Source organism: Pipistrellus kuhlii, unplaced genomic scaffold, assembly GCF_014108245.1.
Source record: "Pipistrellus kuhlii isolate mPipKuh1 unplaced genomic scaffold, mPipKuh1.p scaffold_m20_p_1, whole genome shotgun sequence".
Taxonomy (NCBI): domain Eukaryota; kingdom Metazoa; phylum Chordata; class Mammalia; order Chiroptera; family Vespertilionidae; genus Pipistrellus; species Pipistrellus kuhlii.
The window spans coordinates 170,973,928-171,000,567 of record NW_023425404.1 but is presented as its reverse complement, the minus strand read 5'-3'; the positions used below and the strand labels follow the sequence as shown (position 1 = coordinate 171,000,567).

At 38.7% G+C, this 26,640-nt stretch overlaps 1 protein-coding gene across 8 annotated transcripts in view; it reads left to right on the top strand.

The window, feature by feature from the left end:
* DCUN1D4 (defective in cullin neddylation 1 domain containing 4) overlaps positions 1-25,926 on the top strand; it is a 70,675-nt gene extending 44,749 nt beyond the window's left edge. For 6 of the 8 annotated variants that reach the window (XM_036416665.2, XM_045572733.1, XM_036416637.2 and 3 more), the window contains 5 exons: positions 18-109; positions 7,149-7,257; positions 19,771-19,875; positions 22,403-22,505; positions 22,597-25,926. In XM_036416665.2, coding sequence (XP_036272558.1) covers positions 18-109; positions 7,149-7,257; positions 19,771-19,875; positions 22,403-22,505; positions 22,597-22,652 — 465 coding nt within the window. In that variant the 3' untranslated portion in view covers positions 22,653-25,926. Of the gene's footprint in view, positions 1-17; positions 110-7,148; positions 7,258-19,770; positions 19,876-19,981; positions 20,805-22,402; positions 22,506-22,596 lie in introns of those variants that run through there. The other 2 variants (XM_036416656.2, XM_045572740.1) reach the window with 2 other exon arrangements.
* Positions 25,927-26,640: the final 714 nt, after the last annotated feature.

The following is a 26,640-nucleotide window of genomic DNA, read 5'->3' as shown; positions in this document are numbered from 1 at the left end:
TTTTCTTTTTTAAACAGGTAGTTATGCTTGTCCTAGCTTGGAAATTGGATGCACAAAATATGGGTTATTTTACTCTACAGGAATGGTTAAAAGGAATGACTTCTCTACAGTAAGTCCTAAGTCTGTACTGGGGGGTCGCTATTCTCCCAAGATGCAGCCTGTTCCCTGAGATCTCAGGGAGCCTGGGTTGGGTGACTGGATGAAGGCCAGCTGATCTAGGCAGACTTCTACTGGGGCCATGGGTCATTTTTATGTGATGAGGAGGGCTTTGTGGTTGAATTTTAGCAATTAAAGTTTTTATGTGAGTATATATTATTTATTTTTGTATTCTTCTAGAGCAGCTGTACCCAGTAGGAAATAGACTAGCCTTTTCTTGTATATGTGAACCAATATGTAATGAAAAATTTCCCAATAGCAACATTAGAAATGTGTAAAAAGAAACAGATAAAATTAATTTTAATACATTTTATTTAACCCAAATTATTATTCTAGCATGTAATAAATAGTTTAAAAATCAATGAGCTATTTTACATTCTTTTTTTTTTCCATAGTAAATCTTCAAAATGTGATGTGTATTTTACATTAAGGATACATCTCGATTCGCATTAGCTGCATTTCAAGTGCTCGGTAGCCATATGTGTCTAGTGGCTCCTGGATTGAACAGCCCAGGGGTAGAGCTTAAACAGCAAAGGCTTATTAGAATCTGGTTTATAGTTAGTGAGAAAAAGATGAGAAGAGTGTAACTTATAAGTGAAAATGTTTGATATCTTCTATTTTATATATTCTGGGTTAGCTTAGGGCAAAATTGGAACTTCATTACTCTAGTGATTAAAAAGTAGTAATAATAAAGATTCTGTTATCTGACCCAGAATAAGAAAAAAATCAGTGGTTTTATGTGTTCCCTTTGTGCTTATGTGTATTTGTGTGTGGTGTGTCAGTGGATGTATGTGTGTGTGTGTTTGCTGAGAGTTTCATTCAAGAAAACAAATTGTTATTCTACGTTATACATTGAAGGACACAGTTGAGGTGGATGACTAATAAACATTTCAAATGGTTGGAAGATGCATAGCTGTGATCTAGAGTACTTGGAATAACTTTTCCTTTTCACTTTAACTGGGAATAAGACTTCAATTTTTATTAGATTAAAATTGGAGTTGAAGTGGTTTTAAGTAACTTTGGAATTTTTGTCAACTTTTAGTGTCATTGCCCATTTATTATTGATAATAATGCTTATTAGCATTGCACTTAAGTAGTTTATGAAGCCTTATCACTGTTTTCCCATGGCTACGGTGACAGATCAGACTTGAGCCTTTTGCACTTTATAAATAAGGAAACTGAGGCTCAGAGGGAATATGTGATTTGTGAAAGTAAGTGGCAGAGATGGGAAGAAAATCCAATACTTCTGATTCTGAAGTCATATTCTTCTTCTAACAACTGTTGGCAGATGGCAAATAAGTTTTAGGTAAAAGCCAAATCACCTTTTTACAAATACACTTTCCTCTCAGAATATTCTAGTATTTTAGGGTTAAGTCTCTGAAATCTCTAAAATTGTGTTGTCATGTTGGCAAACTGCTCCTTATGATTTTAAGCCTTCAACTCTTTCATTGTGTTCCTCACTGCCTTTCTTTGTGGCTTTCTGAATAGGGTATGTGATGGCTGCTCATTTGTCCTTTTTTATTTTTTAAATAAAAATATATTTTCATTGATTTCAGAGAGCGAAGGAGAGGGAGAGATAGAAACATCAATGATGACAGAGAATCATTGATCAGCTGCCCCCTGCACTGGGGTTTGAGCCCACAACCTGGGCATGTGCCCTGATTATGAATAGAACTGTGACCTCCTGGTTCATAGGTCGATGCTCAACCACTGAGCCACTCCAGCCATGTTCATTTCTTTTAAGAGAGTATAATATCCATTTTTTTTTATATATAGCTTTAGATTCTTTTGTACATTTGCCTTTACAAAGAATATTGCACGATGCCAGGCCTTCCCATGTGTTTTGAAGGCCTCACCACCTGGGAAGTGAAATAGGCAGTTCCTGCAAGAGGCTTTCCTACAGGTTGGGGGTGGGGAGCACTAAACAGGCTTTTTGTTGAGGACTCTGCTTGGCAGCAGGTGGGTTCCTATAAAATGCAGGGCGTTGTGACAAGCCTGATCCTCTCAGGGTGCTGAGGAATCTGCTTCCTTTTTGTGATATGAAACTCTTGAGACTGGTTTTTTCATCAATGAAGTTAAGATAATTACTCAGAATAATCTGTAAGTAGTTAAAAAATAGACCAACTTCATGTTTTAAGAACCCCTCTCCCTCCTCCTTCCAGCCTCCCTAGACTTATTATTTGTTCAGCAAATATTTGAATGACAGTGATGTGCCAAGCACAGTATTCTAGGTTCTGGGGAAACAAAACCCATGAACAAGACAAAGCCCATTCAGGGTTGGGGCTTCAAAGCAATGTTCAGACAAAAGTAATAACATTATTTCTCTTTATGCTACTTGAATTAACTTAAATAAGTTCTGTATTTGTAAGGTGTGTGCACACAGTAAATAAAAAAACTGAAGCCAAAAAAACAAACAAACAAAAAAAACTCAAGCCAGTCGTTCATATGCTCTAAATGGAAACGTTTGCACTGAAACTGGATTTAAAGTGTGCATATGATAAAATATGTAGTCACTAGTGTCTATATACTAGTATATATTTGATATTAATGCTTTTTTTTAAAAAAATAGTTGCTGTATAGTGGAAGTGTACTAGAAATAACCCATGAGTTTTGGAATCAGATAGTTGTGAATCAGTTCAGCCACTTCCTGGGTGTCTCTGGTAGCATTTCCAAAACCAGGAAGATAAAGGGAAGAAATGTGGCATATACTTGGACACTAAGAAACTAGCCTTGACTCCTCTCCTTGATACTGTTTAGACAGAGTTGTGGGTGTGGCCTCTCTGGTTGGGAAGAAATGACAGCAGCTGATAGAGAATGTCTGTCCTCAGGCTCCCTAGGCCATTCTCAGTCAGGGAAGCACAGCTCTTGTTTTAATTGATGGTTTATTTATTGCCTTGTTCCAACATGCGTTAAGGCTACTGCTGATGAATTAAGCTTTATAACACCAATTTTCAACCGGTGTACCACAAGAATTTTGAAAACATGGAATATCTGACTATTTAGTCAGTGGCACTGACCTCTTTTCCCTTTGATTATCAGATTTAAAAATGGCAACAACCAATACAACAATAGCTCCCCATTGTGAATGAATCAAAATTATACCTAATTTTTTCGTCAGATTGAGGGAAAAAATAATTTTTGGCATGCCACAGAATTTTAGTCATTAGTTTACATGTGCCGTGAGATGCAAAAGGTTGAAAATTGCTGTTTTGTAGAGATGTTTAAGCTAAAAACAAAATGAAGTGTGGTAGAGTGGTAGCTAACTGCATAGTACTGATGGTGGGTTGGGAAAATACCTTTGGATTGACTGAGTAAAGGGGTGAAGGCCTTTTCCATGCAATGGGGGAGAACTTCTTTTTGATTTTAAAACTTTTGAGGATTATTGTCTTGATTTATGTTTATTCCAAATGTGTTTGTGGCAGTGAACATCAAGAAATGATCCCACTGTATGAGCATGTTTTGTTTGGTAGTAGTGTGGCACTGTCACTCTGCAACGTCTGTGTTTTCTTATACGTGGTACACAGAAAAGCGCGGGGAAAGGATTGAAGATGTGGCTGCGTCCTGAGAAATCTCTGCTGGTTGCTTACTTTCCAAGCCTGCTTCTTCACAGGCCCTTTGTAAGAGCTGACACCTCTGCTGATCTTGTTGAGTGGCCACTAGATGGCAACCTCTGGTTCAGACCTGGCGACTCAGTGGCCTGTTTCCCAGTGGTTGGTCCAGAGGGTCTGCCTCACAAAGTCCTTTTTTAAAGCAGATTAAATTCTTTGTTGACAGCATCATCTCTAACCCAGGTAGCTATCCTTTATAGTATCTTATCTAGTGAAAGAGTAATATGCAAATTGACCATCACACCAAGACACAAGATGGCCACCCCCATGTGGTCAAAGATGGCTGTCCCCATGTGGACACAAGATGGCCACCACAAGATGGCCCACAGGGGAGGGCAGTTGTGGAAAGTTAGGGGTGACCAGGCCAGCAGAGGAGGACAGTTGGGGCAGACCAGGCCTGCAGGGGAGGGCAGTTGGGGGGGACCTAAACCTAAGGGGAAGGCAGTTGGGAGAACCCAGGCCTGCAGGAGAGGGCAGTTGGGGGGACCCAGGCTGCAGGGGAGGGCAGTTGGGACCCAGGCCTGCAGGGGAGGGCAGTTGGGGGGACCAGGCCAGCAGTGGAGGGCAGTTGGGGGGGGGGGTCCAGGCCTGTGGGGGAGGGCAGTTGGGAGCCAACAGTCCTGGATTGTGAGAGGTATATTCAACCATCCAGTGGGATTGTGCCTAAACAGGCGGTTGGACATCCCTCAAGCGGTCCCAGATTAGAGAGGCTGCAGGCTGGGCTGAAAGGCCTCGCTCCCCCCTCCCCCGCCATGCACGAATTTCGTGCACTGGGCCTCTAATAGATATATAACTGTACACTCCAGACAAGCTCTCTGGTCTTTGAAACATAGGGACATCTTTTGCCAGAGTGCTGGACTCACTCCCAAGCATGCTGCAGAACTTGGCATTTTACCTTGCAGCTCTACCCAAAGACTCGGAGCTTCTTTATTTCCTTTTAACTGTGTAGCAGTTGTCTAAACGAGTGCTTCCTGTCCTTGAATCTGTTGAAACAAATAGCTGCTCCTCTTCTCATTGAGCAGGACTGAACTAAATCACTGATCAAAATCTGGCCAATTTCCTGTGGCTTTGATACTTAACTTTCCTTTCCAGTGGAGAGTAGGGACCTTGACCTTATATGTTTTGGAGTTAGCATTGACCCATCCCATGTTATCGATATTATTTATTTATATACATGGTAATAAATAAAACCACACTACTGTGGAGTGTCCAATGCAAAGTGAGCTCTGCTTCCACTTACTGCTTTCTTGTGTATCCTCTCTTTTTACCCTCTATTGTCCCTCAGTTGGATTCTGGCCCTCCATCTCACATTAGGCTTTCAGTTCTCCCCCTTCCTTCCAGAGTGAGCTTTTCAAAATGCAAGCCTGATCCTGGTCTCTCCCTTGGTAGGAGGTGGCTTCCATTGGTTCAGGGACTCGATTAAAAAACAACATGTGGGCCCAGACACACTTCAGGTCTGGTCCCATCTCCCTTCCAGCCTCATCTTGTACCACTTCCCCTCTTACTCTACCCAGTCTACTTACAGTGGTTTTCTTTTCGTCTTTGGACTTTCTAACTCCCTTCCACCCTAGGAAGAAGGCTGTTTGCACATGCTTTTCCTTTTATCTGGAAAGCCATTCTCTCCAAAGACATTGAGTTTCTTCTTTCAGTTCTCAATTTACATGTTACTGTAGTTCCTTAAAGAAGCCATTTCTGACTTCTAAAATAGTCTGATATAGATATATAATTTCTTAGTTTTCAAACATTAGCAAGAAACAAAGAACATTCTGTTTTTGTTGTAGACTCATAAATGAAATATTTACTCATTTTTGGCTTTTAGATATTTTATATTTAGCTTTCATGAATGTATTGTTAAAAATAGATCAGTGTGTTCTATTATGAACTATATTTTCATTTATAAAGTATTCACAATATTTACCTTGATCATACTTGTCATACGTATGGTCTATACTTAGTAGTAGGTAAAAGCTCTACAGAGAAACAGGAAAAGCTTGAATATTGCCAGTGAAAATAGGGACTCTGGTTCTCATTTTTTAAGGGCTAGATGTTATAAACAGAAAAGTAGTTTGTAAAAATAACCAATTAGTGTACTTCCTTAGAAAAAAAATAAACAGTGTGTCACTTCCCTGTAAAAATAGGTTATCGCCACCAGGTCTTTCTAGAGAAATAGCTGATTTCAAGTCTAAGGTAGGAAAAGTACAAAATGAGCAGAATATTTTGTGCCAGAAAATGAGGATGTGCTGAAAGACTGATTGGGAGCATGTCAGAAGGACAGTGGAGCCAGCTTGAAGGGGCCATAGCCCAAATGAGAACAGTTTGTTCATCAAAAAGGATAAAGACACTAGTAGCTTATAATACTGAATAAAAAGCAAAAATCCTTAACATCCCCCCCCCAAAAAAAAAAAATAAATAAGAAAAGTGTTAAGTAGAGCTCTTTTGAGAAGAATTCCAGCCATAAATATAAAAGCATGATAGAGTTGGAAAAATCACTGATTTGGACCTTCAAATGTAGAATCAATTCAGCCAGCTATCATCAATGGATGGCAAAACCACCACGTGAAGGTTTTTGAGAAACTAGATTCAGAGCCTTTAGATATCTCACAAGCTGTGTACTATTTCAGAGGGAAAAGGATCTTTACATGGGGATCTGGTGGACACCACCTTATTCAAACGAATCAGCTCAGTGTCACCAGTGATGGGACAAGTGATGTGTCAGCCTCCTCCTGGGCTACACCGGGAAGGACATCATGTGTAAGGTTCTTATCATACATGCTTGACCTAAATATAACTAGAGGGAAATTATCTGACAAATTGAGATTCTGTAAAACAACTAGTCTGATCTCTTTTAAAAAATGACATTTTCAAGAAAGACAGCAAAAAGGCAGGACACCCTTCCATAGATAAGGAGATATGACAAATAAAAGCAATGCATGAGTCTCAATTAGATCCTGGATTGAAAGAAAGCTGCAGCTATAAAGAAAATTGGGGGAATAATTGGGAAATTGACAATGTGGGTTGTATATTAGCTAAGAAAGTCAACATTTATAGGGTAAGTGTGCTGATGGTATTTAAGTGTTTAGGGTGTCATTTTTATGACAATTTGCTTTCAAATGGGTCAGAAAAAAAGTGTGTATTTGAGAGAGGGCATAAGTGTGAGTGTTTATTGTGAACCAGGGGGATAGGTATATGGATGCTTATTAACTGTTCTTTCATCTTTCCAGTCCAGTTGAAATTTTTAAAAATAAAAAGTGTAGAAAATATAGGTCATTGTGGATGTGTTCCAACTCCGGAGTTTTTATTTGGTCTTTTGGTATTGTGTTTTTATATCACTGCCCCAATTAAGAAAAAACTCAGGTTATAATTTGCCTTTATTCTGTTTTCTAGATGTGATACAACAGAAAAACTCAGAAATACTTTGGATTACTTAAGATCATTATTAAATGATTCTACAAACTTTAAACTTATTTACAGATACGCATTTGACTTTGCACGGGTGAGTTCTCTGGAGCCTATCCAGATGTTTCCCTCTCCCCCCACCCCCTCTGATTGCCTTTTGAGGATTGTTTTACATATCACAGCTAAGAAGTTAAGTATATTACTCCCAGGACGCTAGTTACAATTTCTTTCTACATGCACACTTTCTAAACTAACTGATTCTGAGCACAAATATAGTATGTTGGCACAAAGCTGTAATGGCAGACTTTTAATGGCTCTTTCAATTGTCTTAGACGTAATTTGTAAGTGGGCATGTAATAGATAACAAACACTGTTCTAAGTATTTCTTAAATAATCTTGGAAAAGCTCTTGTCATGAAACAACAAACCCTCACTGATTGAGTTTATTGGAATGAACTAATTAGACCTAATCTATTTTTACTTTGGGTGTTATATTGTTTTAGAAATCACTTGACTTTAAAAAAAAAATTCAAACCTAACCTATTATTCTAACGTAATTTCTAATCATTTTGAAAAAGTGATCATATTATTACATAGTCTATCAGGTTCAAGTATGTGACAGTGGTTCTGTTGGTATGAAATAAGGTTTTATTTTCCAGCCTGATAACCATAGAGAGAATTCTGGGTCACTAGTTAGCATTATGTTCATTCACACACAATCCACAGCTCATTCAACTGTACTTAAGGATGGTGTTTTCTGTTATGTTTGTGTGTTCAGTGGATTCAGGTGACTAGGCTTTCTTGATTGATTACTTTTTTGTTTTTGTTTTTTTATTTTTGGTAAATCCTCACCTGAGGATATTTTTCCCATTGATTTTTTTAGAGAGAGTAGAAGGGGGAAGAAAATAAGAGAGAAAAACATTGACGAGAGAGATATACACATTGATTGGTTGTCTCTCACAGGCACCCCAACTGGGGCCAGGGATTGAACCTGTAATCCACGTACGTGCCCTTGACTAGGAATCAAACCCCCACCTTTGTATGCAGAGGCCTATGCTCTAACCACTGAGCATATGGGCCAGAGCTGATTACATTTTTAAATGAATTTTTTATTAAAGCAGAAAACTGAGTTTAAAAAATGATCCTCCACCACCACCACCATGCTGATTTTTTTTCACATTTTACCTGCTTTGACGTTGCAAATTCAACACCAAAGAATTTGGTGGCGAATTCTGGTGCATCTACAATACTTTAGTAGTTTCCTGTGGTGTCTTCACTTGTGAATTTTTGCATTATTGCAACCTTCAAATAAAATGACAATATGCATAAAAATTCTTGTTAGAAATTATATGGTAAAATTCAGCTATAATGTTTTACTGAATAACATTTAAATAGAAGTGGTTTGCTACCAGATGCTTTTAGAGTAGATGCATAGTTTCTAGGATTAAATATTTTGTTTTACATGAGATTTTATTTTCCTTCCATAGTCAGCTATTTCTTACTGTATAGGTCAAAACTTGTTTAGAAGCATTACAACTAGAAAATAGGGCTTATTTTCTAACTTCCCTGTTTGGAGGTCAATTTTTCCCACATGTCCACTGCTTTAGACCCAGGTTCCATTTTATTCCTCCCTGGCTTCCCAGCCCATCCCCAGTCAGGCTCTGGGCCCATCGGCTCCTTTGGTTGCCTCTTCTTTGGTTCTTCTCCCACTGCCTCACTGGTTGAAGCCCTTGTGACTGACTGACTCTTTGCTTGCACTGCTACGCTAGCCTTATTTCACATTCTTCTCATCCGGCATTCACATCAGGAGGCTGTCATTCCCATTCCTTCAGACCAGGGTTTCTCGGCCACCCTCCAGCTCACAGAAGCCTTCAGTACCTTCCCTCTGCCTTTGTGCTGCCATGGTGTGGTGCAGTTGCTCCCACAGCACTCTGAGCGACACATAGGGAATCTCTCAGTCTGCTTCACAGAGGAGGAAAGTGGGCATCAGAGAATGGAGAAATGGGACCTTGGCCCCATTATTAATCAGCAGTAGACATAGGGTCTGGTTTCAAGTCCAGTCTGCAGGTCATTCCAGGCCCTGAACAGTCCAGTCCCAAGCCTCCTCTCTTGGGCGATGCCTGTGTAGTGAAGTTGAATTAGCTGCTGGTTCACTGAACCTGCCACCTGCCTTTTTGACCTTTCTGCTTTCTGTTTTTTGTCCCACTACACCTCTGGCTAAAGCCCTATTTGTACTCACTCAGCCTTCGGTATTGTGAGGCTTCTAAGCCCAAGCCACATGCTTCCACTTTCACACAGCCTTCGTTGCCTGCTTCTCCTTGTCCTGGAGGGATCCTGCATTCACTTAGGTGGCATTTCTAGCTCCTCTATCTCACTTGGCTTTGGAGTTTAGGTAAAGGCCTTAATTTTAACTTTAAAATTAAGGGACCATCCCCAGTAACAGCCAGGAGAATTCTTTGCTTTTAAGAAGAGGATCAGTAAATATCAGTGAATTAGGCTGCTTTACGTAATGATGAATAACAGCCACTATTCAGCTAAATTACGCTGTAAGATAAATTTGTTACTGAACCCCTTTTTTGATTTGTTTTGTTTAGCTCTATCTCGCATGTTTGGAAACACTGGATTTTCATTTGCATTCAATTCAAAATAGTTTCCCCTGTGATTTTTTTTTTTTTTTAATTTACTCTGGTAATTTCAAAGCATGTTGTTTATGTTCTTTTCCAAGTTTTTATGATTTTTCCAAATAATCTTTTTTATTATTGATATCTAGTTTAATTCCATTGTGGCAAGAAAGCATGCCCTGTACAATTTAAGCCCACTTAAGTGTGTGGAGGCTTGATTTACAGTCCAGAATGTGGTCCGCTGTGATGAATGTTTAATGAGGACCAGAAAAGAAGGAATAGTCTCTGCTGCCTGGCGCAGCATGTCATAGACATCCGTTAGGTCAAGTTGGTGGATTGTGTTGTGCAGTCTTCATTATCCTTATCGACTTCTGCCTACTCCTTCTATCAATTACTGAGAGGGAATGCTGAACTCGCCAACTATAACATTTCTCCTGTCACTGCTACCGTTATTTTTTGTCTCATGTATTTTGAAGCTCAGATATTAGGTAGAGATACACTTAGTATTATTGTGTCTTCAGGTAGAGATACACTTAGTATTATTGTGTCTTGAAGAATTGGCCCATTATGAAATGTCTGTCTATCTCTGGTAATATTTGTTCCAAAGTCGATAGCCACTCCAGTTTTCTTTTGTTTAAGCTTGCAAGATATGTCTTTTTTCATCATTTTACTTTTAACTTATTTGTGTCTTTATATTTAAAGCGGATTTCTTATAGATAGCATCTCGGGATGCTTACACCATTTACATTTAATGTGATTTATGGTATGGTTACGTTTATATCTCATATCTTGCTACTTTCCCCACATACACACATTTGTCCCATGTGGTTTTTGTTTCTTTTTTCCTCTTCATGATTTCTTTTGGGTTGAGTTTTATTTTATTTTTTTATGATTTTCTATTATTCCCACTATTGCCTTGTTAGCTATATATCTCTCTCTTTCGTTTTTCTTGTGGCTGCTATAGGCCTTACAGTATGGATCTTTAAATCTTCAGACGTTTTCTGCAAATAATAATTTACCACCTTATGCATAATGCAAGAACCTTTGCAGCAGTATGCTTTTATTTTGCTCTCCTATGCTTTTTGCTGTTATTGTCATACATTTTACTTATACCTATGCTGTAAATCTGACAATATATTATATTAGTCTATTCAGGCTGTCCTAACAAATACCAGGGACTGAGTAGTTTATGAACAACAGAAATTTGTTTCTCACAGTTCTTGGAGACTGGGAAGTCTAAGACAAAGGCACCGACTGGTCAGACAGATTAGATGTCTGGTGAGACCAGCTCGCTGTAACCTTACAATATCCCAAGGGAGGAGGCGTCTCTCCTGGTCTCTGTTATAAGAGCACTCATCACATTCATGAGGGCAGAGCCTACTTGGCTCCCAAGGCCCCACCTCCTAATACCATCACCCAGGGGTTAGGATTTTAACATGAATTTCTTTTTTTTCTTTTCTTTTTTTAATATATTTTTATTGATTTCAGAGAGGAAGGGGGAGGTAGAAAGAGAGAAAGAAACATCAATGATGAGAGAGAATCATTGATTGGCTGCCTCTTGCACGCCCCATTCTGGGAATCAAGCCTGCAACCTGAGCATGTGTAATTGACCGGAATCAAACTTGGGACCCTTCAGTCCGCAGGCCAATGCTCTGTCCACTGAGCCAAACCAGCTAGGGCTTAACATGAATTTCTTATAGATACCATATAATTGTGTCTGTCTGACAATATGTCTTGAGATGCTTAAACCATTTACATTTAATGTAATTTATGGTATGGTTAAGTTTATATATTCTATCTTGCTATCTGCAGGGGAGCCCCCCCAATTTGTCCCAAACATTTAGACCATACTATCATTTTGGTAAAAAAGTCTTTTATATTTACCCAAATATATATAATTTCTGTGCTCTCCGTTTCTTTTATATAGATATAGATTTCTATCTGATATCATTTGCCTTCTGCCCCCAAATTTTTCTTTAACATTTCTCATAGTACAGATCTTTCGATGATGAATTCTGTAAGTTTTTATATTGCCTTCAATTTTGAAAAGTACTTCTCTGGGTTAAAGATTTTTTTAGTATAATGATATTGCTCTATTGTATTCTGTCTTGGGTAGCTTCTGATGATAAGTCTTAGTGTTGTTCATTATTCCTTTGAACAGAATGTCTTGTTTTCTGACTGCTTTTATTCTCTTCACTGCTTTTCCCAAGCTGATTACAGTGTGTATTGGCATAATTTTTTTTATGTTTATTCTGGTTAGGGCTTGTTAAAGTTTTTTGATTTGTGGGCTTATAGTTTGTATTAAATCGGGAAATTTTTCAGCTATATTTTTTTCTTTTCTATATAAAAAATATTTATTGATTTCAGAGAGGAAGGGAGAAGGAGAGATAGAAACATCAATGATGAGAAAATCATTGTTTGGCTCTTTCTTGCCACACCCTCTACTGGGAATCCAGTCCACAACCCGGGCATGTGCTCTTGACCGGAATCGAACCTGGGACTCCTCAGTCTACTGACGAGGGCCAGTTGTTATCTCTTTTAATATATTTTCTGTTCTTGCTCTGCTCTAGTTATGCCTATGTTAGTTAGATGCTTGATATTGTCCCATAGGCCTCTGATGATGTCATGTTGTTTTTTTTCAGATTTTTCTCCCTTTTTGTTTCTTTAGTAGTTTTGATTACAATGTTTTCTAATATTTTTTAAAAAGCTTTACTTGTCTTCTAATATTAATATTTTCTTCTGTAGTGTTTAGTCTGCTGTTATCTTAACCAGAATATTTTTCATTTCAGATACTGTTATTTTTCATTTCCAGAAGTTCCATTTGGGTCTCTTTTTATATGTTCCATTTCTCTCTTCATCATGATAATATTTTATTCCTCCTGGAACATCCAGAACATATTTATTACAAGTGTATTAACAACTTTGTCTTCAGGTTCCATCATCCCTGCCATTTCTGAATCTCTATTGATTAATTTTTATCTTGGCCATGAGTCATATTTTGTAGCTTCTTTGCATTCCTATTTTGATTGAATGCTGGATATGATAAATAAATTGTCTTTTTTCATTCTTTTAAATAGCGTTGGATTTAACTCTTTTCTGGTATATAGCTAAGTTACATGGAATCTGTTTCTTTGAAAGGGCTGGTTAAAGAAGATTGAGCCCCACTCGGAAAGCAGTTCTCTTTTGAGGATTCTGCTGCTCAAGGCCTTGAGATTAGGAGATCTTCCCACTCTGGGTCTGGAAATACAACTGTCCGCAGCCCTGGGTGAGCTCTGGTAGTTCTGCTCACTCTTTGCAGTGGTCTTTCCCCAGGCTCAGATTGGGGAGACACTGCAGAGCTGCGGATTTCTCTCTATGCCGCTCCCACTTGGCTGGTTTTTTGACCCAGAGATTGTAGCCACCTTCACCTCTCAGACTGTATTTTCCAACTCAGCAAGGTTGTTGGGCTAGGTTTGGGTTCCCCCTTCATGTGCTTTGGACTCGAGACCAGCTCCACCCAGTAAGCTGGTATCACTGTAGGGCTTACCTTATGCTTCCTTTTTCTCACGAGTCACAGTCCTGTGCTGCCCGTGTCCACTGGGTGAAGTGAAAAGGGCAATCTGGTTTCTCTAACTCCATCTTGTTTAGAAACAGAACTCAGCTTTTTATCCCTCCAGTCTCTTTCCTACAAAAATTAGTCCTAAAGGTGGTAACTAATAACATAACAGACCTTTGAAACTTGAAATGGAAATAAAACTTTCCGATAGTTTCACTTCCTGAATATTGTCTATTGGAAACAATAATGGCATACATTGAACATTATGCTTTAAATATACCAGGAAAGAAACTATAGCACAATACCAGAAAATGATAAAATAACCCCTTTAATGTCTCTACCCAGATTGTAGTTCTAAGGGTGTGATCTTTTTTTTTTTTTTTTTTCCTTCACCTTCAAATTTTATAGCCAATTAAAAACAGTACTTGGCTATCGAGTTATATTCTTTTTCTCCTAAAATATTTTGACTTGAATTTATTTATAGTGTTATGGATATCATAGACTCATGAAACTTGGCAGCTAACAGAAACCATAAGAAGTCATCTGGTCCAGTCTTGTCATTATGCAGATGAATAAACAGAGCCAGAGTGGAGGGGACAACATGCCCCGAGCTCTGTCCATGAGGTGCAGGCCAGTGTCCTCTGTACAGGACCCACCTCACCTTCCCTGACTCACAGCTGTCCTCATCCTATGGGACCTTGTTAAGAAGAAGATGGTGGGATATAAATTCCAGGGCTGAAATGGCCAGCTCTCTCATCAAGTGGAATTTTGTCTCAATATATTTATGCATAGGGTTTTTCTCCCAATATAATTTTAAATAAATATTGTTATATGGAATTCATTTAATTAAAACAGCCATATTTTTTCTTGATTCCCCTTTTTGAAAGGACCTGGAGAGTTTTAAGAATGGACAAAAAAAATGATATGAAAGAGTAAATACAGTATTTTTTTGTTGATCTGGGGATAATTTTAAATATCAGTTAAATTTGATTTGTCTACATTCTCTGTGTTAGAGGCAAGGTACTATGCTGAAGTCCTGGAGAGAGTTGACACTTGGAATTTTGAGAAGGATAAATGCTGGGCTGATAACAGCAGCATCTTGGCTTGGCCAAGAATAGACACCATGAATTTATAGTGATCCTGCTCTTGGATTCTATTCTAATGGTGTGGTCCAGCTCAATGCAGAAAGGAGAGAAGAATGGGATGGACGAAGAGGGAGAAGTGTGTGGGCTGGAGGGCAGAGGCGAGTTGAGAGGAGTCCTCCAAGAGAGATTGAGAGGGATCAAATGAAATGAAGTGAAGTTAGGAGAAGCTGATAGATGGAGAGAGAGGAGAACTTCAAGGTGAACAAGAGGAGAATGGCAGACTTCTGTGGGTTGCAGGGAGTTTGCTTTCTCGGTGAAACAGAGCCTTAGGAAGTTGTAAACAGGGCTCTCTGGAGGCAGAACTTGGCCATCCCTTGATGCGCTCACTTCTCTATCACTAGGTACTGGTGCTGCTTCTGTTTCCTGTCTCTGAGGAGGTGTTTCTGGGAGATGGAAGAGCTCATGCATATTAAAGTTCATGAATTTTCTTTCTCTAAGTAAAACAGTAGCTTAGTCATTTCCATTTAAGCTGGAGGTGATTATGGCTGTTACTGTACTAATATAATTTGCTAAGGAAAATCTGCTGGGTCTTCTGTACATCAGAGCATTCTCCCTGACTCTAACCTCAGTCTGTGGTGACTATTTTGACTCACATCCTCTTCTAATTGGAGTCAGTGTCTCACTTCTTAACTACTGTATTTGTCAATCTGTTTGTTTTCCTCTCTACACTACTCGTGCAACACACACACAGCTCTCTACTTTTTCCTCATATTTTTAATTGGAAATTACAAAGGAAGGAAAAAGTAGGTTAGGCGAGGACAAGAATAGGGAGAATATGATCATCTAATCCCAGGTCCGTTACCCTAAAAACCTTGGCAGTCTATCTTTAAGATTACTCTTTGTTCATAATGTATGTAAAGGTTGAGTCATTATGATACAACCTGAAACTAATACAATATTGTATGTCAATTTCACCTCAATTAAAAAATTACTCTTAGTTATTACAGACACAGATTTGCTCAGCAATTGCTTATAAAGCTAATTGGACTATGTGAGTTTATATTTAAATCTCTTTCCTCATCACTTCTCAGGGAAGCAAGGTGGTCCACAGTGGTTTGGAATGAGACTTCCAGGTTCATGTCCCAGCTCTACCACTTACTATCATTTCAACCCCCTTGGCTCAGTTTCCTTATTTATAAATCGGGGCTAATAATAATGCCTATTCTAAAAGGGTGGTTGTATTAAATGAATTTTAAGTATAAGGCACTTGGAACAATTTCTGGCTCTGATTCAGTTCTCAATAAAAGAATTAGAAATAGTTGTTCAAATTATTATTCACTAACATTACTTAGGTGCCTGCACAAAACCTCAGTAGTTTTCAAGAGTAATGCTTAGTAATATTATAGAATCTCTCTACCAAATAAAATGATGAGGAAAGACTGTGCCCATAGGCAGATTTTTTTCTTTTGTTAAGGAAATAGGTAAGTTTCATTAATTACCTTGCAAGCAGTATGATCTGTAAATAATGCTGGGGACATTCTAAGAGCATAATTGTTTCGATTCATTTTTCCCAGTGGGATGATACTCTTGGGTTTTATGATTTGTGTGTGTGTGTGGTGGTGTTGTTTTTTTTAATGTATATTAAAAAGGAAAAAACCCAGCTCTCATAAAAAAACAAAAAACTGATTTAGCCCTAGCCGGTTTGGCTCTGTGGATAATGTGTCGGCTTTTGGACTGAAGGGTCTAGGGTTCGATTCCAGTCAAAGGCACATTCCTGGGTTGTGGGCTTGATCCCCAGTGTGGAGCGTGCAGGAGGCAGCCAATCAATGATTTTCTCTCTCATCATCGATACTTCTATCTTTCTCTCCTGCTCCTTCTTCCTTCCAATCTGAAGTCAATAAAAAAATATATTAAAAAAAACCAAAACTGATTTAATAAATTTTCCATTTTATAAACTGAATCACATTATTTAAGATTCAAGATAGAGCACTCTATTTTTACCTGTGTTTGTTGACTTAGGTAGCTGTATTAAGGAGAACTGTATATTTGCTATTTTTTGTAATCCCTGTGGTCTCAGATGGAATTCTGTGATGTATGTGTTAGGTCTTCATTTTAGTCCTTTTGAGTTCACTTATCAATTTCTGACTTGGTTGCCACTGTTTGTGAATCATGGTTGCTTATATGTTTTTTTTATATTTTTATTTTTTTTATATTTAGTACAACTAATGCTTGAAAATCTTAGGAATTTTTTTTCCTGTTGAAGATTTTTTTTCTAATGATTTTAATCATTAAATGACCCCCTTTTCACATACAGGTCTTAAGCTATCAAAGCTTTGTAAAAATTGGAAATAGGTCATCTGAAATAGTTGGGGGCCTACATGGTTAGAGATACATTTTTATAATATTTACATTTGCCTACATACATTTACCTATTTGTTTATTTATTGGTTCTTAAGTCACTTGCGCCATTTAAAGAAAAAATGCTTAATTTTCACATATCATAGGAAGAAGACTTATACTGGAATAGCCTTACATAAACAAAGGCAGTAATTTTTTTTTTTTCATATCAGAACTTCAAATCAGACCTTAGTAAAATTTTATTACTCTGTACATTAGCTGTTACTAGTCTTTAACTGGAGGCGTGTATTTATTCCATATACAAAACGTAACTTCTTAGAATATTCAGAGTAGGATCCTTGGATTTTATAGCTGTACCTCTGAGAGGCCTGTTCTCATATGTAAATTCAAATTTATGAAATAAATACCAGCACATCTGGAGTCAAGAGATTGGCAGGGAGAAAAGTTCCATTTCTTCTTTGACCTGGATGGGCTTGCTGGGGGTGCCGATTGGCTCTTGACAGCCTGTCTCAAGGTTCTTTCTGCTTGGACTGACCTGGGAGCAGGCGCCTGCCCGCGGGTCAGTGTTGCAGTACCCTACTGCGATTTCCTGCAAGGAGCTTCTAGATGGCTTTGCTGTTTTCTCTGAATTCGTTATGGTGATTATCATTTTTTAAATGCCCTGCTGCATAGCATTGTGGGAGATTCATGTAACTTAATTGGGAACTCCTTGGCAGAGAGTGCCATCAGGGTCATTGCTGTCAGAGAACCCCCAGGCGTGTCTCCATGTTGATGTTCAGTAGCTTTTTGTTGTGAGGTCTCTTGACTGTGTTGGTCCTAGGAATTTTGAGTGTTTTATGGACATTTGCAGGTAGCCTCCAGTCTACCCACCGGCAACGTTGGTTACCAGCCAGTTGCCACTGTTCAGATCTTGAGTGCATCCATAATATCTCTCTCTTATTTGCTAGGCAGAAGATGGTGTTAGTGATTGAGAGCTGCTGGCTGGCACCCTTGCAGAGCAGGAGTGAGTGAGTGCTGTTCAGCTTCCGGTCCTGTGAGTCTGATGCCTTTCTCCCTGTCTGGGCATCACTGCCAACCAAACATACATCGAAGTCCTTCATGATCATCAGTTTGTCAGATGATTATATTGTTGCAAAGAGTCTTGTCCAGGTCTTTTGTATCTTTTTTTTCTTTTTTGTCACCTTGGTGTATGTCCATTGTGATGTGGACATAGCTGTTGATAATGTGGGGGAAAAGACACAATATGTATCATGGCAAGACCAGAGATTTTAGATTTAGTGAATGATAAACTTTTCCAAGGGAAAGCTTTTCCAAGCACCAGTGCCGTCAGCCCGGTGCTGCATGGGCTGTTTGTCAACAGGTGAACTTTGGCCCAGTCCTGTAGTGGTACCACGTGTGTTTTCAGCAGTGTGAACACATTTTCCATGTGGATTGCCTCACAGTATGGTGTGCTGTGCCATATGCCACACCTGTGTTACAGGGTAAGAGGAAGTTTCCATTTCTTGTGTCACAGAAGTAGAAGCCTTTGCAGTGCAACAAATCAATGAGGCTTGATTGGCAAAAGGTGGACAGTCTCTAGAGCACCTTTTTTCTTGTCCTCCTCTCCATCAGGACTAAGTACTATGATGCAGGCCAAAGGACAGGCAGAGAACGCTGTGGAAAGGACGCCCCATTGCACTGTGGAATTGGGGTACCCCCACTGTCACCAGACTTAAGTTGTGTGGCCTGGAACAGAGAAGGGTGATGTGGAGCCATCTTTCCTGTCGGTTGGTGAGGGTCAGTAAGGTGTATGCCTGGGACCTAAGGACAGACCTATTGCACATCTTCCCGTATCTTTATCTACTGTGTTTGCTGTTGTTGAATGAGGCCTTCCATTTGCTGTATTGTTTAAGTCCTTCACTGTTAAATTCAGTGTCAAGGCCAGAAATTCTGTGTACCAAAGAGGATTTCAGTGCTAGAGTCCTTGAATTAGTGCTGATACATGTTGCTGACAGTGGTGGTCACAGTGTCATCCCTTAATTTAGTGTGAACATTAGATGGGATAGCCAGGAACTTTTCCCTTTGTAGAAAAGTACTTTTGCAAATTTCTACCGGAGTGAGATACTGCATAGAAGCTAGCTTTGGATATATGTAAGGCTTATGGCCCCAGGCCCTTTGTCCCTTTACATAGAAATGCCCCACTTGTAGTCCTGGAATGGAAATTTGTAAGAAAGTGGAGAATGAGAAATTAGGATCCTTAATGGCAAGTATAAGTGGAATGAGCTTCACCTGCCCATTTCAGGTTTATGTACTACTTTTTTTTCTGGTTTCTTTATGAAATATCGTCTTTCCCTTGGCTGCTCGTTAGGGGTATTCTGCTAGGAGAGTTCACGTCCAACAAATCCAAGGTAAGAGGGACCGTAGTAGACAGACTGTTTTCTCCCCGAGTGGGGGGATGAATACACGCCCTGAGTTGGAGAGAAGCTCCATAGCCCCAACCTTTATTGTGAGCTGAATTTAATTCCAGTGCTTTTTAGGTACAAGAAAAACATTTACTAACAAAATAAATTATTGGAAAAACAACATTTATCAAGGAACCTGATTCCAAGCATGAAAGTTAAAACTTTTAGTTAAATTAAACATTTAGTTAAATTATGGGCTTTGTTTGAGGTGAGCAATTATGATTTTGGTAATTATTATAAATATCAAACAGCAAGTGACTAAATTACAGATTTTATTTATCCCATGAAATAATTGTAGATACTGTTACTACATAACTGATTTTTGCATTAGAGAGATCATTCCGTTGACATGAGTCTTTTCACAGTATGTTTCTGTAGAACCAGAGAGAGCAAGCCTTCCATTGTTTGCCTCCCCTCCCCCACCTCAGGCGTGACCCAGGGACTCTATGGTGTATGATAAATGGTCAATGAGCTGTTCACTAATGTCTTGTTGACGTGAAATAGAAATTTGGATTATGGGAATTTATTATTTGGGGCATCTGGCTCATCCTTGTTTTTGTTTGTTAAACAGGAAAAGGACCAGCGCAGCCTAGACATTAACACTGCCAAGTGCATGTTGGGACTGTTATTAGGAAAAATCTGGCCCCTTTTTCCAGTTTTTCACCAATTCTTAGAGGTACCAAATTGTTATTTTATGGAATGTATTTTTGCTTGCTTAGAATTACCAAGTATACTTTAATCATTTTATGTAATTTTCTGTTTGTTATGCTTTCTGCCTATAGGAATTATGGTGACATAACTGCTGTCAATCAGCAATGACCTGTTCTCTCTGCGGTGTCTGTGTGAATTTATTGTGTTGCATCGCTCCCGGTACAGATGCATCAGAAACAGCTACAGCTCTGTCCTTTGCTCCTCTCTTGTCCCCATTTTAAAAACTTTGCTTTTGTTTAGATTTCCTGCTCTCTTTAACAATAATAAACAAGATTGTCTTTCCTTTGTGGCTTTAGGTGAATTTCCACTTTTATTAAGCAAAGATTAAAAAGTTAAGCATAAAAAAGAAAAGCATTGGCCTTCTTGTTAAAAGAAGTGTGTAATGTAGTCGTCTTTACTCTTATCTCCAAGTAACTTGGGGACCATGACTTAGTCTGAGTGTTAGGCAAACCTACAAAATATCCTTCGGTTTAATTTTTCTTCACATTTGTATAGAAAAAGTCCAGCACTGAACCCCATCATTGTTCATTTGCTTTAAGGGTAAATAATAAGTAACTTTGAGCTGCTGGTTATGAGGAGCTGGTTTTGATGTAATGTAATACTGTAGGAGTTTGAAGTACCTGAGATACAGGTTTGAGTTACTAGGGATGTCATATAGATAGCATTCTTTTTGTCCTCCAGCCCCAAACCCCCTTCCCTTTTTTTCTTTACCCTAAACCCCTTTTGAAAATGTCCTCTGCTTTAAAGGATAAAGGTGTTGAGTCTTTGAGGAAATCCTGGGTCTTATCCTGACTCTAGCTTCACTCTTGAAATAATCTTTTTTACAACTTACTTTATGTAATCGTCTGGGGAAACTTCCAACTGATATGATTCTTTGAGGACTGTTATTTAAAAACTAGAGGCCCGGTGCACACAATTAGTGCACAGGAGAGGGGGTATCCCTCAGCCCAGCCTGCACCCTCTCCAATCTGGGATACTTCTCACAATCCAGGACTGCTGGCTCCCAACTGCTCGCCTGCCTTCCTGATTGCCCCTAACCTCTTCGCCTGCCAGCCTGATCACCCCCTAACTATTGTACTTCCCTGCCAGCCTGTTTGCCCCTAACTGCCCTCCCCTGCAGGCCTGGTCACCCCTAACTTCCCTCTCCTGCAGGCCTGGTCTCCCCCAACTGCTCTCCCCTGCAGACCTGGGTCCCTCCCAACAGCCCTCCCCTGCAGGCTTAATCGCTCCCAACTGCCCTCCCCTGCTGGCCATCTTGTGGTGGCCATCTTGTGTCCACATGGGGGCAGTCATCTTGTATGTTGGAGTAGTGGTCAATTTGCATATTACTCTTTTTATTAGATAGGATTGCTTATAGCATTACTAACTGGAACTCCTCAAGAAAGTCATAAAAACTAGTTTTAATGTAAGAAGTATTTGTTTAATGATCATTTACACTACAAGTGATCTGTTCTAATTTCTCTGCCAATCCCATAAAGTGTTAACTTTGTTTGGAAAATGAGTAGAAATAGGTTCTTGATCTTAGAGTGTTGAGTGTTGAGTGTGAAGAGTCCTTTAGACCTAGGACCTTGCCTGAAGCCAGTTTGACTTTGCACAGTTCCAGGAGTCCCACCAGCTGGCTTTTGCTTTTAGGTGCCTAGAAAGTGAAACTAGTAATCTGCTTTATTCTCTTATTAGTTTGCATTTTTCTTTTAAAAGGAGACAGTAATCCTTTCATTTTCAGCTGTTCTTGTGTTTGCATCTTCAAAACTATTGGTTCAGCTCTTTGCTTTTTGCCTGCTTGTATTGTTTTCCAGTGTTTCTGATATTAGTGGTTAAGATTAAAAAATTGTTGGATCTAGCTTTTATTTTCAAATGTTTACACATGAATACTGTATTTTAAAATACACATATGGCATATTTCTTGTCTAAAAGGAATAGGAATCTACTCTGATTACTTTTATGATCAGATTGAAGTTTTGACTTATTAGAACAGTCGTTTCTTCAGTGGCTAGAGCACCTAGTCTGAGACCTCCTTATCGACTGCTGTGTGTACTTGAGCTCAGAGCTTGATAGAGTGCGTCCTGGTCATATCAGGGCTCATTCATGGAGCTACGCTTTATTTAGCACTCCTGTGTGCCAAGTATGAATGAAGGGCTTTACATAAGTTACCTAAATTATCTCTTAAATCTTTGCAACATCTCTATGAAGAAAATGTTACCCCCATTTTATGTGAAAGAACCTTTGCAGTCTAGAAATTTCACTTCTAGGTATATAAAATTGTGTTTCTTTTATGTGCTTTTCATTTGTGTTGGGCCCCATAATATTTTTGTAATGAAAGCTGTCATCTTAAGTTCTACTCCTACTCTCTCTCGCAGTCCTTCTAGACTGGTACTTAACCCAATGGAAAAAGAGTTAACCTTTATGAACTGTATCAAGTTGATTCATCAGCAATTGACACTGTCCCATTTGTTAATTATGTCAGTAATTCCTATTACTTTTCCCTCCATCAGCAATCAAAATATAAAGTTATTAACAAAGACCAGTGGTGCAATGTGCTAGAGTTTAGCAGAACAATTAGCCTTGACCTCAGCAACTACGACGAAGATGGCGCATGTAAGTACCAGCGCTGGGTGTCCTCTCCCTCTTCACGTCGCTGCACACTCGCGCGTCCTCCTCAGTTGTCTTGTCTTTTCTTTTCCTCCAGGGCCGGTTTTGTTGGACGAGTTTGTGGAGTGGTATAAAGACAAGCAGATGTCCTAGGACTGTATGCATAGCAGCACGAGAGTCACTGTTACCACAGTTATGTCAACCATTAGCCATAAATTGCTGTTTGTATCGAAGCGCATGCTGCTTTTCTTGCACTGTCTCCATTTTGCAGGGACGTTTTTGGTGTTTGCTATTGAATGGGCCAGCTCTGCCTGCTGTGTAGCATTATTCTCTTGGGAGGCTGCATTTGCAGTTTGTATTTACACTACAGATTGGTGAATTTGCCAACGTCCTCACTGTGATTATGTGTATATTGCTGTTTAAATTTTGTACATGTGTATAAAAAGAAAAAGCTTCACCTAGAGATTATTTCTGCAAAAATGTATTGTAAAAATAATTTTTGTGGCATATTTCTAGTCCCTTTTTTCAAATGAACCAATTATACTTTACTTGGTCTCAAATGTAGCATTTCAGAGAACAGAAGAATTTTACCATAAGTAAATGTTGCCAGAATTCACCTTATTGTTCAAGAGGCCAACTTTTGGAAGGAGGTGGGAGTTCTAACTTTGTATAGGCATATGCCAAATGTAATTGGTTTACCTGGATATTAGCATTTTTAAATGACGAAACTATAATTATTTGAGCATATTGACATGTACCAACCATGTCATCAATCATTTCCACCATGCAAGTTATAGGTTTTTCTTTTCTAATGTTAAAAAGCTGTAATACTTTGAATATAGGTACAAATGAATAAATTAACATTATACCATTTTTAAAAATAGAATGGTTATGAACTCTAGTATAAACTTGCTTTAGCAGGTTTTTCTTTCTCTTTTGCATTCTTCTTGTCCGTGTTTGGTCTGCTGTTGCCTTCTATGCCATTCTAAGTGAAATTGGTTTTGCCTCCTTCATGGAAACCCAATGGCTTACTGGCATTTGATAATTGCAGAGCAGTTTTAGTTGTGGCTTGAATTTTTAGTTAAGCTTTCATGGTGTCTAATTTTCTAGGTTTTTTTTTAAGTTTTTTTTTTTTAAGAACTCTATTATAAGTGAGAGGTGTTTTGTTTTCCTTCCTGTTTCTTTCACGCTAGGCTTTTTCTGGCAGAATGTCCATTGCAGGCAGTGGATATGAAACCACCAGCATCGAGCTAACTCTGTTACACGGTAGGACCTTTCCTGGAGAGGCCGCTTGTTGTTGCCTGGGTCGTTTGTACAGAAAGGTGATAGCCATTATTTATGTGGATGAGGACGGGACTTTTAGGCTTGTATTTTATGTTTTTTATTTCCCTCCCCTTACCTTGCCCTTTAGGAAATGTGTAGATAACACGTTTTCCCCTCAACTATCTGGTGCTATTGAATGACTAATTTAGTCCCTAAAGTTTTGTGAAAACAAAAAAGTCTAATGGTTTAAACCAAGTAAAAAGCTAATGGTGCATTTGAACCAGTGAATGCTACTGTGTGAGCAAGATTCATGATTGAACATGTCATGATTGGAAGAGGTTTGGATTATTTCAAAATCTGACTGAAAAAATCTTTTGGATTAAATGTGAACCTTTAAATGGCATTCAGTGAGAGAAGCACACAGACAATGCTCCTCTTAACCACTATTTCAGTTTCTTTGCAAGCAGTGTTCAGATTTTCATATTATTTTTTTCTCTCACTAAACCACCAAAGACAGAACTTTTTTTATGTATATACAGTGTGTGCACATACACAAAATCTTGACCTGGTAGGATTCCTTTTTCTACCAATTAGAAAGGTTTGGTTTGCTGTGAAATAAACCAGAAGTTTGAAGATCTCTGTAGTAATTAAGCATTCTTAATCATTCCTTGTTTAGGAATTGTAGAGTCACTTCTACCTTATAAATTCATACCAGTTTGCACAAACTAATACCTGAAAAGAATTGGAGATGTTGATGGCAAGTGTGATGGAAGGGGCTCCGTTCCGATGGTGTCATTCTCGTGGCAATTGGCATAGGTTAGATATGTGGAGAACTTGATTCATTTTCAGAGGTATCCCATGAATTAAAAACAAAAACCAAAAACACTGTGAAGTCAACAGTTCTTAAATTTGGTCAATAAATCAGAAATGGATATATAAATACAAATCACAGATGAGAGTATTTTAAAAGTTACTGTTAAAGAGTAGAGACTTTTCAGAACAGCGGTCGCCAACTGGTGATCTGCGAGGTCCGAAAGGTGGGCGACTCCTGTTTTAAAACACTAAGCACAGTCAATCCTAAAGTAAGTGCGGAACTGTTCCTGGGCAGATGTTACATTTCATCCACAAGAATGTTTTGATGATGGGGAAATCCCAGCTAGAAACTTTCGTGATGTATATAATATGAAAGTATTCTAAAGAGATAATCTTGGATATGTTAGACAATTCCAAATCTTTGAACTCCCTTGAAAGAGAAATCTCTTGGCCCTTGGTTTCCTTGGCCTTATGCAGTTATTTTAAGGGGAGGAAAAGGGGTCAGACAGTATAATAAGGTATCCTTTCCTTAAAAGCGCCCCTAAGTTACATAAAATTGAGCAATCACCAAACACTTACTTACTGGCTGATGTTAAATAAACTAGGGTGCCTTCTGGTTTTTCTTTATCACCCAGGTCCACATCTTTTCTCTCTCTCCACTGTTTTGACCTCCACCTTGCAATAGTCTGTTGTAACGGACACTACAACTTCTAGACGTTTACTGCTGCAGTAGGTCAGAAAGCTCATTATTTGATTTGCCATAAACACCCACTGTAATGTTCCTTGCAGCTCTTTTGAAGCATGAACTCGGAATTAAGTTTTTCTAAATCTATGACTAGATAAACCTGGTTTAGCAACAGATTTCTGTTGCCTCTCAGCCTCCTTTTATTAGTGCTTTTGAGGTTTATACGGAAAGCTTTAAAAGTTTTTTTGTGCCCTTGTTTTCAATCTTACAACTGCTAAAATACCTCTGTAAGCCTTATCTTTTATTCTTTCATATGTTATGTTGTATAATAAATGTATAGAATTCATTGACCAACTAAAATGTTGGGTGTTTGTAAATGAGACCAAAACGTGGATTGCTTTTTTTTTTTTTTTTCATGAAATAATTTCTATAATTTCTCTTGGGGGCTACTGTTGAATGAACAGCAGCTAACCTATAACTGTGAATGCTTCGTGTCGTCAGTATTTGCATTACATTCATAAACGTGTGCAAGTCCTGTGACTCCCAGCTTAACTCAGATACTGTTATGCCACCTAACTTGAGTACAGCAAACTGGTTTTAGGTTTTAATGGAATTGATGTAAAATGATATCTCATAAATAAAAAGTATTTGTGTTTGGTTTCAGAACTGAATGTGAATTCTTCTCTGGCTTTTCGTCTAACACTGCTTATGGTAGATATAAAGTGTTCTGTTTTTTGTTTTCTTTTCCCAACTTTTTATATTGAAAAATTTCAAAGCATAGGATAACATAATGCAAGGATAATATAATTAACACCCCTCCATATACCTACCCCCTAGGTTTTCCTGGTTTTAACCTTTTGCTATCATTCTATGCCACTCTGAGTGTATTTCTCTCTATAAATAAGATATACTTTTTTTCTGAACCACCTGAGAGTAAATTATATCCTCACACTTTATATCTAATTTTTCCAAACCAAGGGCCTTCTTATAACCACAATATAATGATCATATTCAAGAAATTTAACATTGATCCAGTGCTATTTCCCAACACACAGTCTAGATTAAAATCTCCCCCTTTGTACCTATGTGCTAGCTATTGTACTTTTAATCCAGGGGTAGCCATTGCATTTAATGGTCATGCCTCTTTAATCTCCTTTCATCTAGAATCAGTTCCAGATTTAGTACAAACACTCCTCTGCTAAATTGTGATTTAAAAAAATATACTAGCACAAGCTGTGTATTTGTAAACATTGAGCTGAGAGCTGAGAGCTGAGTGCTTATTACGTGCCAGGACCTGTGCGGGAATGACCATTTTTACTACCTCCATGGCCACCACCTGTTAGAGTCCCTGAAGGAGGAACGCACAAGGCCAAAGTGGTG